Source organism: Varanus komodoensis, unplaced genomic scaffold, assembly GCF_004798865.1.
Source record: "Varanus komodoensis strain SLA01 unplaced genomic scaffold, ASM479886v1 scaffold22, whole genome shotgun sequence".
Lineage (NCBI taxonomy): Eukaryota > Metazoa > Chordata > Lepidosauria > Squamata > Varanidae > Varanus > Varanus komodoensis.
The window spans coordinates 18,251,827-18,266,078 of record NW_025335606.1 but is presented as its reverse complement, the minus strand read 5'-3'; the positions used below and the strand labels follow the sequence as shown (position 1 = coordinate 18,266,078).

The window sequence follows — 14,252 nt, the reverse complement described above, 5'->3', positions numbered from 1 at the left end:
TATATGCAACTTATGGAACAATTTCTGTCCTTCAAAAGAAATGAATGCCTTCCACTCTAGTGGGGTAGATGGTAATTAGGTCATCTGTATGCCTGCACAGTCCACTGTCCAGATGCTAAACATGGATAAGGGACTTCAAAGCCCCGGTGCCCTTGTTCCCTTCTTGTGGTACTCTCAAACTGGACTTGGACTGGCCAGCCCTTCAAAGAGAGGACTGGCTTCCTTCAGGTGGATTCATGGCCACCTTGTACTCCTGGGGACAAATATGCAATGCTGAAGAACTCTTGACATGGACTTTCAGCCAGTTCCACAGCTGTTAAATATACAAGAGAAGGCTGTCAGTAAATAATAGGAAAGTTGGCAAATCTTGGCTTCATGAGTGGGTGAAGCACTTGCTGCTCCGCCTCCTCTTCCTTTCCTCCAGTGTTCATTAGCTGCTTGCTTTAGAAGTGAGCACAAATCTGCAATTGCTGTGCCCACTCTCTTTGTTCTTTTATTCATGCTGATGTATTTCTGGACTGTTGCAGTGTTGGCGGGATGTGTGGGTGGATGCCAAATTTGGCTTCAGAGATAAAGCCAAATTTGGCTTCCACCTCCTGCATCTTGCCCAGCCAGTTCCAGCTCTGCTGGTTCTCATCAATCCTGACACTTGGCTGTGGTTAAGAAGGAGCTCTTTTGAGAGCTGGCACAGCGCTGTGGGTAGGATTCAAGAAGGCACTTGTTGAAATCCCACTAGTGCTGCCCAGACCTCCCTAGGTCAGCCTTCCACAACCAGAAACCTTCCAGATGTTTTGGACTTTCATTCCCACCAGCCCCATCCAGCATAACCAATAGTCAGAGATGATGGGAGTTAGTCTCAAACATCTGGGGGGCTCCAAGGAAGACTGCTCTAGGTGACTTTTGGGGAACCATGATTTCTCAGTGGGAAAAAGAATCAGGAGAGTGGGTGAGGCCATCCATGGCTCCTGTGTGCTACCACAGTCACTGGAGGCAGCAGGCCAACATCATCCTCTGCCTATAGCCATTCTGACTAGAGATCATGAACATTGTAGTCCAACACATTTTGAAGGCATGAGATTGAATGAAGCTGGACCCAAAAGTTTTATTCCCTGGCCCACCACCTCTGGTCTTCCAAATCCTCCTTGCTATGAGATTTCCTTTTTGGAAATAGTAGACGCCCTGCCCTATCCCAACCCATAGGTCTAGTTTAATCATAGTCCTATTTTCCTTGCCTCCTCCTCCTTTCAGTCCCCCATCTCCATGGGCTATGCTTTTTAACATACTTCCTAACCTGTCCCATTTGCTCTATCCACCCAGTGTGCTTCCAGACTGTTTTTAATCCTCTGAACAGCTTGCTTCAAACTCAGAATTTGAAGGGAAAGAAGGGCAGATCCAAATGATATTGTCTGCCATTCATAACTATCCCAGGTTTTCCCCCCACTTCTTACATCTTTTCAACTACAACAAATTTGTTGAAGAGAAAAAGACAAAACTCACTGAGGAAAAGCACAGTGCCTGTGGACTGGTAGTGCCAGGAGCCCCTCAGTACCATTTTAAAAGCATCATTACTCTGTTTTTGCCCCCTATAGACTTCACCAGCAACTTAGGCCCCTTCAGAGTTCTTCAAAGACCCCTCTGTTAAAAGCCTCTTTCTCTCCTTTGGTCCCTTTCTTAGGTCTCCTCTTTCTTAATTCTACTCTTCCCTCTGGTTCATCTTTCTCAATGTGTTGTTTATTTGGTACCCTTCCTATAGCTACAGCAATCTTGTCTCTTGCCTCCTAGCTTACTAAAGCTCAGCTTGACCCAGAAAGTTCCTCCTGCAGGTTGCATGATATTTTCCGTTCCAACCTAGCTGACAATTTGCCATGACATCACCGAATCTGGGTAGCAGTCACAATGCCATCATATCAGTTGAGACAAACAGTATCCAAGGCAAAACACCTGGTGGCTCCTTACAGGTGTGGCACACAAGCTGATACCATTGAGATGTGTTGGAATTGGACTACAACTCCCATCATCCTTTGACATGATCTATGCTGAATAGGGCTGATCAAAACTGCATTCCAAAGCAGCTGAAAGGCAGCAGGTTGCCTACCCGTTTTATAGTATATCCTCCCCAGTCCTGACTTTACTCTCTTCCTTCCCTGAAGAACAGCAAATGCTTGTGAACCAAGAGAACTGCAGAAATGGGTTGAGAGCTCTTTCCCATCTGGTGGAGCAGCAAAAGTGCTTTCTTCTGCCAAGTAATGCACAGTGTGGACCTGTGAGAAGGACATCCCTGGCTCTGCTGCTTCAGCCCTTGTCCAGACTCCAGCTCTGCTGATACTCTTAAATCCAGATTGAGACTGGAGTCACTTTAAGAACCAAGGACATACCTGTGCAGGATCAGACCAAGGGCCACTCATTTACTGTCACCAGTGGCCACAAATGCTGCATGGTGAGGCCCCTTCCTTCCTCTTTAGTTTCCTTCCAGCAGGACTGAACCATTTGTGGCATTCCAGATTCATAGCATCACAACTCCCATCAACATGGCATCTGTGATTCAGATGTATTCTGAGGAGTTCTGTTTAGCTGTTCTATATTCAGCTATACACTGAACTAATTGGCCAAGTGCTGTAGCCAAATGAGCACCATCCACTCAAAAGTTTGCAGAAGTGCCAACCACTCCCACCTGTAAAAGCAAAGAATGTACTTGAAGAGGGGGAGAAACCCCAAGACATCTTAGTGAGGCAAAGAACACACAGAATGAGCTCAAACAATAATGTGCACACATTTAACTGTCACTGAGCAATGTCTGAACCCAGATACATTTTAAAAATTGTTAACCACAAAAAACCCATGAAGTTAATTCATGTTTCTTTTTGGGTTGTGCACTGTGTGTTGTTTGTAGTTAATAAACCATGGGTTGTTACAGCAGCTGGGTTCAGACTTGATAACCCACAGTTCAATGACAGCTCGTAGTTCAGTAACAACCAACAGTCAAAGCCTTAATCCACACTTGAGTATCAGAACAAGTTACAGTGTTTTTTGGAGGAAGAAATGGAACACCATTAAGCAGGGAGATGGAATGGAGTATCCTGGAAGAGTATGGCTGATTGGCAAGTTTCACTTGTTAATAGTAACTAATAGTGCTAACAGTAACAAGTAGCAACTTGTTAATAGTCATTCCATGAGCTCCAGCTTATGTTTTGTTCCTGTTCCTCCTCCAGGTCTGGATTTTGGGTGAGGACACAAAATCCTTCACTGGCCAGGGAACGCCAAAGGAACTGAAATTACTGGTGAAAGGTGGGACAGAGGGCTAAACAAGACTGATAAAATGGAAAGTTATCTGGCTGTCAGGGTTAAAAAAAGAAGAGCCAATAGAGTCTGTTTGGCTGAGGAGATCCAGAAAAGTTCCAGGTGACAGCATTTAGAAAACTAAATTGGATCAGGATTTACCAGGGCTCAGCCCCCAAACTTTCTTATAACACTACAGCTCTCTGTTCTAGGGTACATGAGGCAAAAAATGGAAAATTAAGGGGGCCCTCTGAGCATGTGCAGAGTACTCTCTGTTCACTATGCAGTAAACACAGCCAGCTCTCATATATCTGGGATTAGCAGAGAGGAGCCACAGGTCACTGGTGTCTAAGGTCTGTGTCTACTCCCGTTACTCCCGTTTGTCAAACTGAAGCCTGCAGCCAGCCCGGCAGGGAAGAGCAGGGCTGTTACCTCCCAAATGTCCACTAGAGGGGAGTATCTCAACCTCCTTTGGTAAAAGCAGTGTTTTTATTTTAGGCAAACGATGGATTCTTTTCATTGCAGCATGGGGCTGTTCTGCGTGGTTTCTTCCCGGACAAACACACCCGAACACTCTCAGGGTTGTCCGACTCAATCACTTTATTCAAAATGTCTTTTTCCTGCCCCCCAGGGGCTACACTGTCCCAGGGGCTCTCTGACTCTCCCCTCTCTACTTGACTATGACTACACAGTGAGACCTTGGCTAAAAGCACCCACGCACACATCCAGGTTCCTGGTGTCTTCTATAGGAAGTGCAAATCGGTGTGCAAGTGAGTGGAAGGAGGAAAGGCTGGAGGCAAGGACAGGGAGGGAGGAGGCCCGAAAGCCCTGCGCCTGCACCCCAAAATCCGTGAGGAGGGAAGGTTTCCCGCCAACGGCTGGACCAAGAGGCGGGATTGTGCCTGCCCACCTGGCCCCCCGCTCTTCACGGCTGCCGCCACAGGTAGGTCTTGGAAGTGTCAATCTGGCCGGGAGGGGGGGGCAGCAGGAGCGCGCGCCCTCCCGCGGCGGGGGGAGGCCGAGGATCCGGTGTGGGCGGGGCCAACTGGGCAAGGGGGGCCATGGGCAGGGGCGGCTCCCCCTCGGCGTCCCACAGGCTGATCAGCGGGGGGTAGACCTCGTTGAGAGGAATGGCGGCCGCGTGCTGCATGTACTTCTTGAGCGAGTGGCGGCAGCCTTTCTCCTTGAGCCGCCGCGAGGCGCAGAGGAGCAGCAGCACGGCGCTCAGGGCGGCGAGCAAGGAGCCGGTGACGGCGGCCAGCGCTGCCCCTCCGGCCCAGCCGCCCATCAGCTCCACGGACAGCGAGGCCTCTTTGGTGGTGACGTTGAGGCAGGAGCGCTGCGTGCGGGGCAACGGCAGGGCGGGCGCGGACGTGGCAGAGGTTGCTGAAGGCCCTGCAGGGGGCGCCAAAGACAGCGCGGTTGCTACGCGGCCCACAGCGCCTGTCGAGGGATCTTTGGAGGTTGCCAAGGAGCCCAGAGAAGGGGCAGAAGCACCGGTGCTTGTTACGACGGTCTCCGCAGAACTCACAGAGGAGAAGGAAGCACTCGTGGAGGATGCCGGGGCAGCGGTGGAGCCGGCAGCGGCCAAGGGCTTGGGGCTGGAGGACACGACTGTAAGGCAAATCTCATAGCGGGTAGCAGGCTGCAAGTGAGTCAAGTTGAATTCCCGGATGCCCACAGGAACCCGTGCTGTGTAGCTTAGGTGGGGGTTGTGGATGCGCATGGTTGCTGACGACCACAGTGGAGGCGGCGGGTGGGCTGTGGCCGAGTTGCCACCCTGCTCATTTTTCTGCCCCTCCGTGAAGGACATTGTCCACTCCACCACCACGAAATGCGACTGCACCTTCTTGGCCAGGACGAGCAGCCTGGCCGGGGTGGCGGGTCTTTCTTCAGTGACAGAGAGGGCCACAGTGTGGGTGGCCGAACCCAGTCTGTTCCAAGCCATGCAAGTGTAGATCCCTGAGTCTGCTGGGCTGGCTGTGCGGATCTCGAGGGCACCCCCCACCCTGAGATGCAGCCTGCCTAACCCCACAGCCACTTTTTCTCCGGAAGGCGATATCCAGTGGAATTGTGGTGGTGGCTCTGAGCTGGCTGGGCAATCCAGAGCCACTGTTGAGCCAGACAATACTTCCAGCTGCTCTTGGGGATATTTCAAGGAGGAGATTTCTGGCAAGCAGGCTCCGTCCATAGCACCTTTCAGGGCTTCTTGGAGCTCTTGCCCAGCAGCTCCTGAGGGTGCAGTGCAGAGGGTGTTTTGGGACTCAATCAACCGGATGTGTCCTGTGGTTAAGGGTTCCCAGGCCTCTTGGCAGTCACACCGCAGTGGGTTTCCATAGAGACTGAGTTCAGCCAAAGCTGGTAAGGCACCTATCAGGCCTACAGGAAGAAGACTGAGGGCTGCATTGCTAGCTAGCAAGGTATGGAGAACCGGCACCCCCTGGAAGGCACCTGGGTGCAGATAGGAGAGACGAGGGTTGTTGCACAGCTCAAGCTTGGCCAATTCTGGAAGGTTCTCAAAGGCACCTTTGTGGATGCTGGTGAGTTCCTCCATGCCGTTGAGGCTCAGCTCCTCCAGGTGCAGCATGTCCCTGAAATCGCCTCTCCAAACCTCTGTGATGGGGTTCTTGTTGAGATCCAAGAATTTCAAGAGAGGCAGGCCCTTCAGTGCCTTGGTGGGGACACGTGGAAGGTGGTTATCATAAAAAGACAAACTCTCCAGGTAGTCCAGGCCTTGGAAAGCATCAGAGGGTGCTTCACTCAGCTCCATCCCAGCCAATACGAGGCTGTGAAGCCTTCCCAGTGGCCGGAAGCTCCCACCTGCCAACTGGGAGATGGGGTTCTCTCCAATCATGAGGATCTCCAGATTGGGGAGGGAGAGGAACCAGTGGTGGTCAATGGCATGGAGACGATTGGCATTGAGGTGCAATCGAAGCAGGCTGGCCAAGCCAGCAAATGCCAGGGGCTCGATGGTGGAGATGCGATTGTGGTTGATGTAAAGTTCCTCAAGGGCTGTGAGGTCACCCAAGCAGTGGTCAGGCAGCTCCTCCACCTGGTTCTCTTCCAAGTAAAGAGTGATGAGGTGGGAGAGGTTGGCCAGCCCGGCATCACTGATTCTGGAGAAGTGGTTCTGTGAGAGATCAAGCTCGGTCAAGTTGAACAAGTGCTGGAGCTCCCCACTGACCCGGGATATCTTATTGCTCTGCAGCAGGAGGACCTGGGTGTCTGAGGAGAGGTTTGCTGGCACGTGGGTCAGCAGAAGGTCATTGCAGTCCACTGTGCGGGCCTCATGGTAGACAGACTGTGGGGTGAACCATGGGCGAGTCTCGCATACACACTGTGGGGGGCAGGGGTGAGCAGCAGATGGGGATCCCTGCAGGAGCAGCACCAGCAGAGCACAGGCGGGGAACCAGGACATTGTGCCCCTGGCCAGGTGAGCTTCCTTGATGTTCCACAGTCTGGGGCTGAGCTTGGGAGAAAAGGACAGTCCTTATCCTTTAGACACAGGTTTAGAGCATCCCATCGAGCAAAGTCATATCTGGAAGAGGACAGAGAATGGATTAGATAGGGAAATATAGGCTTTCCTTCTGCATACTCTTTCTCTCAGTCTTTTTTTTTTTTAAAGCAGGTTTCCAGTCCTCTTTATTGAAGGGAACAATGTGAGTTGCATTTGGTGAGGAGCCAGAGGTAGCAATCAGGAATGTAGCAGTGGTCAAGTGACAAGCCATCATTGCTCTGGTCCACTTTCTCATACCCTCTCCTTATGCCCTACAGAACACACATCCTTTTCTCAAGTCTCCTCTTTCAAATTAAAAAAAAAAACCCTCCATTTTAGAACACAGTAAAATATAGTAGGAACATCTGTGTCCATAGAGAACTTCCATCACCCTGCTCCTCTTCACACCAAACCCTATTCTAACCCCGCCCTGCCCCAGATTATATCTTATTTCTGAATTCAAGTATATGGCATTTTAGGACATCTATTATGATCTTAAGAAGAATGAAACATCAGATGTGTAAATTTGCCAAATAAGGGGGGGTTGCTAATTAATTTTCCAAAAAGCCACAAGAATAAGTTAGCAGGACAAAAACAGATGAACACTCAAATTGGTAGTTTGTAAACCTTCCTTAGGGTGAGGCATTGTGATGTTGGGGAATTGTGTCACTGGCTGAGGAAGTACTATGACCGAGAACTGTGGAAGTCACTGCTGACAGTGCTGGTTTGTGTTTATGCCAGAGGCCGGCATTTTGCAACTTTCCAAAGGTTGCTGCACTCGAACTCCCATTCTCCCTCACAACTGGGTATGCTGCTTAGTACTGCAGTCTAACAACACCTTGGAGAGCCACACATAGCCAGCTCCTGGTTTATTCAAATATGCCCCACTTCCAATGTACTGGCTAATGTGCTGTGATTTCAGAGTGGATGCAGATTGCTCACAGGTAGAAGAAGGGATTCCCAGGACATGCTCTGCTTCCTCAGGGTGGATGTGAGGTTGCATCACTTCTGGTAGCTGGTGTTTAGGGGAGACAGCGGAGTATTTATCCTGATGAATCCTTTCTTGACACAACAAACAGTAGCTGAGAAATCTTCCTCCAGTCAGTGTCCATGTGCCAAACTCTGTCAAATGTTCGCAAGAGCACCCGGGACAGCATCTTTAGCATTGTTGCAGGACATGTTGTTTTTACTCTTCTTGGGGTTCAAGATTTTTCAGCCACCCCAGACTTTGTGGCATGAAAAATCAGAGCACCTGAAGTAGATAGGGTACCAATAGAAGTATTCGAAGCTGCAGAGACTGAATTGGTCCAAATTCTAACAAGATTATGCCAGCTATAGAGAACAGAACAATAGCCCACAATAACGTATGTAACAATGTAATAATGTAATAATAATGTATTCAATATACATTTCAGTCCCTAAGAAAGGAGATGCAGAAGCGTGCACCTATAGTGTAGAATGAACTCTGCAGAAAAACTTTCAGAGCCGTTTTTTCCCCCCAGCGTCTGGACAGAAAAATGTATGCTTGTTTAGAGGGCAATGACAGCTCTGGTCACCTCTATCACTCTTAAAATGTTATATCTGCCTTCAACATAGGATAGGTTTATACAGAATAATTGCTCTCTCAGAGCACATGGACTTTTCAAGAAATGGGTTTTAAATTTTCAGTGAACTTCTCTGAATTGTCATGAGCTGCTCATCTGTGCTCACTAAGCATATTTTCCATGCTAGTGAGAAAGGCTTTTTCATATAGATTCTTCCCACCTTCCTTAAAAAAATGTAGCCTGTTAATTTGCTTTAGCCATAGGTGGAGACAGTGACAAAGAAGACAACCATACAATCATGCCAAAAGGTGAAATATCTCTGACAATGGGTGATTCTGTCCATTGATCAGAGATCACACCGAGAAGGATTCTGTGCTTATGCACCCCATGCGCACTACTGCAATGCATCATCACTACTGCGATCAATCAGACTCCTACTTAAGAAAATCTTTAAGGGTTTGGGCTGTTTCAAATGGAGTCACGCTCCTACTTACATGGCTGTCTGTTCCATTTAAGAGGAATTTGATCTGGCACAAAGAAGGTAATGTGGAATAAACTAGGTGGCCAGATGCAACACTGAACGGGGTTGCTGAGTATTTTATGGAATTTGGGCAGGTGCCACTTTTCTCACCTTCAGGGGACAAACTGCCCCTGCTGAGGCTTTCTGCACTTCATAACACATGAGCCAGCCTTCCCCACCCCAAGCCACCGGCCGTGCTGGCTGAGGATTGTGGACACAATGGGCCAATGTCCTGCACCATGCCTGAGAGGAGCAGGGTTGGGAGTAGCAGGACAGAGCAAATGCTGCACACAGGGCTCTGTTCTGCCCTCCAACAGAGGGGAATGGCTGAGGGATCACTTCCGCTGCCCCATAGCCCCACAGTATCCATTGCTTGAGGCTGTTGCCTTCCTCTGCCAAATGGCAGGGCTGGCTCTGTCTCACACTGCCCAAAAAACAGTACAAGAATTCAGAGAAAACCTGACAGCCATCCATCTCAGTTACCAGCAAGCAGATTTGCTATCCAGAACAACATTAACCTTTAAAGAGCTTGCATGGCTTAGGACAAGTATACTTCAAGGACAACTTGCTCCGACATGAATCTGCCTAGACCTGAGATAGTGGTTAGAGGCCCCTTTTCAGGTCCTGCTGCCATCTGAGGTAGGCTGGGTAGGGATACCATACACAGGCCTTTTCACTGGTAGCATTCTATCCTGGATTGACTTGTCTGGCATCATTTTGTTTTCTTTCCACCATCAGGTGAAAACTTTATTTTGCTGAGGCCTTTTAGATTTTTTTTAAAACCTCACCATTACAGTCTTAAGTGTCCAAACATTGCTAACATTTTGTGATGTCATGCGATTTCAGTTTGATGATTGCTGCTTTTGCTGCCACTCTGAAGCTCTTTTTAGAATTAAAAGCAGGGTAGAAATATTGGTAGGTAAAATAAAATTCCACCAAAGGAGTTTTCTTAGGACTATTCAAATGCATCAGAGAAAAACTCTTGAACTAATGCTGTATAAAGCTTTCTGGGAGAAGGCACATATCTTTGCCAAGCTACCCATGTATTTCATAAAATAAAAAACAAGCAAGCCTTCTCTCTCCTCTTCCTGCTAGTAAGACTTAATTTGACAGTAGATCCATAGATGTCTGCTCACCAATAGCTTGAAATGACTGGCTGGGTTACCTGGCATGTGAGCATACTTGAGTGAAGGTATATTTGGCCATGTGAATCAAGAGGCTGATGTATCTTTCTATTTATGAGTGATTTCCCTACCCAGCCATTTCAAGTGGCAAAGTTAAGGGCTGGGCAGTATTTCTTCCGATGTTTTGTTGAGACAAAAAGGAACAAACAATCATTTTAGGGAAGGATAATAGATCTTTAAAGAAGCTCTGATATGTCCATTAAATAAAGTTTGTTTGATACCCTGATCAGGGTTGCCACTACCACTGGGGAGATGCCGGGTGCTGAAGACACCCTGGGACTCATAATCCCAAGGGAAACAACTAGCACGGATGCGGATGTTTCTGTACCTTGTTTCATAGGCTTGAGGATGAGCTGGAACTGTGCAGCACCCCCTCTCCCCATCCCTGGAAGCAATGTCAGTGACCGATCCCTGAACTCCAATTCTGTTGATCTGTCCCATCTGTGTGAGATAGGATTTGCTAGACAGTGGTGCTGGCAGCAGAAGAGGCTGCTGGGTAATTGGTGACCCAGATAAACCACTATGTGGAACAGCTGGGGCCTGACAAGCCTTGTAGATCTCTGCAGGGAGGAAAAAATGTGCAGACAGGGCTCCCTGGAGCATGTGGGAGTTGGAAATGTTCAGTCAGGGGTGAGGGCAAGTCTGGGTGAGGGAGGGAGGGCAAGACTGAGGCATGGCTTCAGGATACCGGTGACTAATGCCCCAGCAGCAAGGAGAGAGGTGAAGTGGGGTTGCGAAGTCTAGACCCCATGAGAGGGCTCCTGACTCTCAAAGACTTGCATAGAAGCAAAAACTTCACTCGGTGTCACTTTTCTCTGCATCACAAAGATGGGAGATGTGAATCTCACTAGGCATGGCAAAAGCCACTTGCCTATGCAACCCCAGAAGGTGACATCTAGGAGCCTCTTAAGGCTGTACACCTCACAATGGGAGCTCTGGATTCTGTTTGAGGGATGTTGCCAGACTGGCTAGATTTCCTTGAGGTCCCCATATCACCTGGATTCACCTTCCAACATTTTATTTCTTAGATTTATATCCCGCTATTTTCTTACAATCTCAAAGGGGCTCACACAATTCTTCTCCTGCTCTCAGTGTTATTTCAGCAACAACAACCCTGTGAGGTAGGTTGGGCTGAGATTCTGTGACTGGCCAAAACTCACCCAGTTGGCTCCATGGGTGAGTGGGAACTAGAATCCAGGCTGCCTGAATCCTGGTATCACAATTTTAGCCCAAACACCACACTGGCTTTCTTTGCATATTTTTGTTGCTCGCTCTTTGCTTAGTAGGGCCTGCTGGGAAGGGCCTGCCTGGAGCAGAGTTAGGTGACTCTAGCAAACTCCAGGCTTTTCCCTCCCTTTTAAGACTGCCAGAAGACTCATGCCCTTTGAAGAGAGAGGTGCAGAAACACTTCCAGTCCAAGGGCCAAATTCCAGCTCAGAGAAGTTTTAGGAAGGGTTGTATTCTAGAAGGTGGGAACAAGGCCGAAGGGCTGGAGTCAAAATGCCAGCATATTTTAACTTAAAGCTGTAAGAAAGTTATATCACCTTTTAGAATGAGGGGAAAGCTGCACAAAATCTGCAAAAGCACTGCTCAGTTAGTGGTTGAGCAACAGAGGATGTGTCATGAGGAAGGATTTTGACCTTCTGGAAACCCTGAGACCTGCGATTCAACCTAAAATTGCACAGAAAGGAAAATTCAGCCAGGACTGTGGTTTTTCCTAGCATTGTAGGAAAATCTACTGAGAAAATCTGCCTCTTGTGAAATTCTGCTTTCCATAGAATGCATAATGGGAGTGAGAGCATTCCCAAGGTTTGGACCTGGCAAGTTTAAATAAACTTTTTTTCTATTTATTTATTTGGCTTTCTGTCTTAACATTTCTTAGGAGTTTGGGGCTTCAAATGACAGGATGCAGGAGCATCCTCAGAGCGAATGCCATAACTAGAGAGGAGTTGCCAATAACACCTCTCTTCCTGCCTCTGCTATAGAGCGTGGCACGCAAAGACTTGGTAAAGTTGGGAGGGAATTCCAGCCAGTCTTGGAGAGCATGACAAGATGCAGGGAACGTATCATGGAATTTCTAAAATTACAGGACTGGGTGGGGTTTCAGCAATGACCATGGCATTTGTGAAGGGCAAGATGGCAGTGCACAGACTGCTGAGATTTTGGTCATTTGAGATACCAATGTAGAACTTGTACAGAAGGGGACTGCAGAAAGCTTGTGGGGATACAGAGCTGGGATATGGCAGGGGACACTTAAATTTCAATTACTTTGAATTCCAGCTGTCTTCCAAGGAGGTCAAGGTAGTATACAGGGTCCCCTCTCTCCCACCTTTTTATCCTTCCAGCTGTCCACCATTTTATCTTCACCAGTGCTGTGAGGGAGGCTCGTCTGAGCAATGGTAGCTGGACTAAGCTTCCACCCGGTGAGCTTGATGGACTGTGTGGTTTGAACCTGGGACTCCCCAGCCCTTGGTCTTCTAACACACGTAATGTTATGCCACTCTGGTGCCTAGTGCTGGGCATCAAGAAGAAGAACAGGGCCAGCAGAGGCTAAAGGATTTGAGACTGTTCCCTGTACTTCCTCTACCACCACTGCAGCCACCACCATCCCCCGCTACTGAACTGGCACCAGGCCCGGAAGGTGCTGCGATCAAGTCGTGTGAGGCAGAGCGTGAGCTCATTTGCACGAGGGCCGAGAGCAGCAACAGCAGCCAAATGTTGTGAAGGGGAAGCTAAAAATAGAGACGTGTCAAAGCTAAAGCGAGAGGGAGAAGGGAACAGAGTTGCAGTGGAAAGCTGGGATGTTAAGTGTGCTCACATTAGTCAGGGCAAAAGATGGAAGGACAGCACCCAAGCTGTCAGTGATTCGGAATGGACATGACATGGATTCTGGCCTTTTGTGCCCCTCTGGTGGCTTCCCTTGTTCTGCTCATGAGGGCAAGGAATACATCCATTCAGGATGGCTGTTTGCTGTTGCTGACGAGGCCTGCAAAGACAGCCTGTTTTCCCCTCTGCCACTGCTACTTTTCATCGTGGCCTCACCAGCCTTCCTCTTGTCCCTGGCACTCTTACTCAGAGCAAGCAAATTGCTGAGAAGAGAGGCTGATCACAACATGAGCTTCTTATGGGAAATCTATTTAGAGAAAGTGGGTTCGGGTGGAGGGGTGGAGAAGTGCCTGGAAGCTCTGCCCCGCTGCTCCATGGGCAGAAGTCTCCCTTGTACTTCCGCATTTGTACAAAATGGGGAGGAACCATGGAGGTCTAACCATGCAGACAACTGGTGGGAAAATCCATCTTTGGTGTAAAATGGGTGCACAACTTGTGGCTCTCTTGATGTTTCGGCCTACAACAACCAAGAACCCCCATCTTTGACTATGTGGGCCATGGGTGTAAAATAGAAGGCTCAGAAAATTCACCAGGGTCTTTATACTGAAACTATTCCAAGGCTAGGAAGCAAATGTCCTTAAGAAGAACTGAAGGGGCTCACTTGCCAATCACTGCCACTTCTTGCCCAGTACCACCTTATTTCACACTGTGTGTGTGTGTGGAGAGAGAGGGGGGGGGATAGGCTAACATACTTATTTTTAAAACATGTGTTTGTGGGTGGGAAGGCTGCCAGGGCAGATAATTCTGGGCTAACTGGATTTGATTTAACATCATAAGGCCATTTCACATGTTCATATCTGAGCTGACACAAGATATTTTCCTGGCTGAAGTGGAAACACTCAATAGTGTGCTGGCTCACATCAAGGTGCAGACTACCTAAGGCTGGCCAAGTTATCCCAGGGAGGAGGAAATTCCACAAATTCCTCTCCCTGGAAATTTCAGTTTGTATGGAACCATTTGCTGGCATAGAGTGACTGTGTCCCCTTTTCTAAAGGACAGTCCTCTATTTGAAGAACTGCCTGAAGACCGTCTTGTCTTTTGAAGGGATCCTCTATTTGAAGGGCTATCCAGTCCAGCTTAAAGATAAAGGCCCGTCAAAAGGAAGAGCTGTGCTGTGAAGCTGCCTGTCAACAGCATGCGGACAGCAGGCAGAGCAAGGCACATGAGTCATTTGGACAATCTTCTACAGGGTAGCAAAATGAAGGCATCTATACATATTGATTAGTATTTGCAAAAGTTATGCAAATCCGTGCCATCTTTTGTGCTTGGTTTGGTGATGGATGTCCTCTTTCTTGGCAATTCACAAATGACTGCCCTACTTGCATGCCAGCCCAAATCAGCTGCCT

The 14,252-nt window shown here is 48.6% G+C and overlaps 2 protein-coding genes across 3 annotated transcripts in view; one reads left to right on the top strand and one right to left on the bottom strand.

Annotated features, from left to right (window-relative positions):
- The window catches only part of ELK1 (ETS transcription factor ELK1), a 71,013-nt gene that overhangs the window by 25,347 nt on the left and 31,414 nt on the right, over window positions 1-14,252 (top strand). The window lies entirely within an intron of this gene.
- Window positions 4,202-6,881, bottom strand: LOC123023990 (leucine-rich repeat neuronal protein 1-like). Its single transcript, XM_044431191.1, has one exon. It carries the CDS (start codon window positions 6,692-6,694, stop codon window positions 4,202-4,204), a length of 2,493 nt encoding a protein of 830 aa, XP_044287126.1. The 5' UTR covers window positions 6,695-6,881.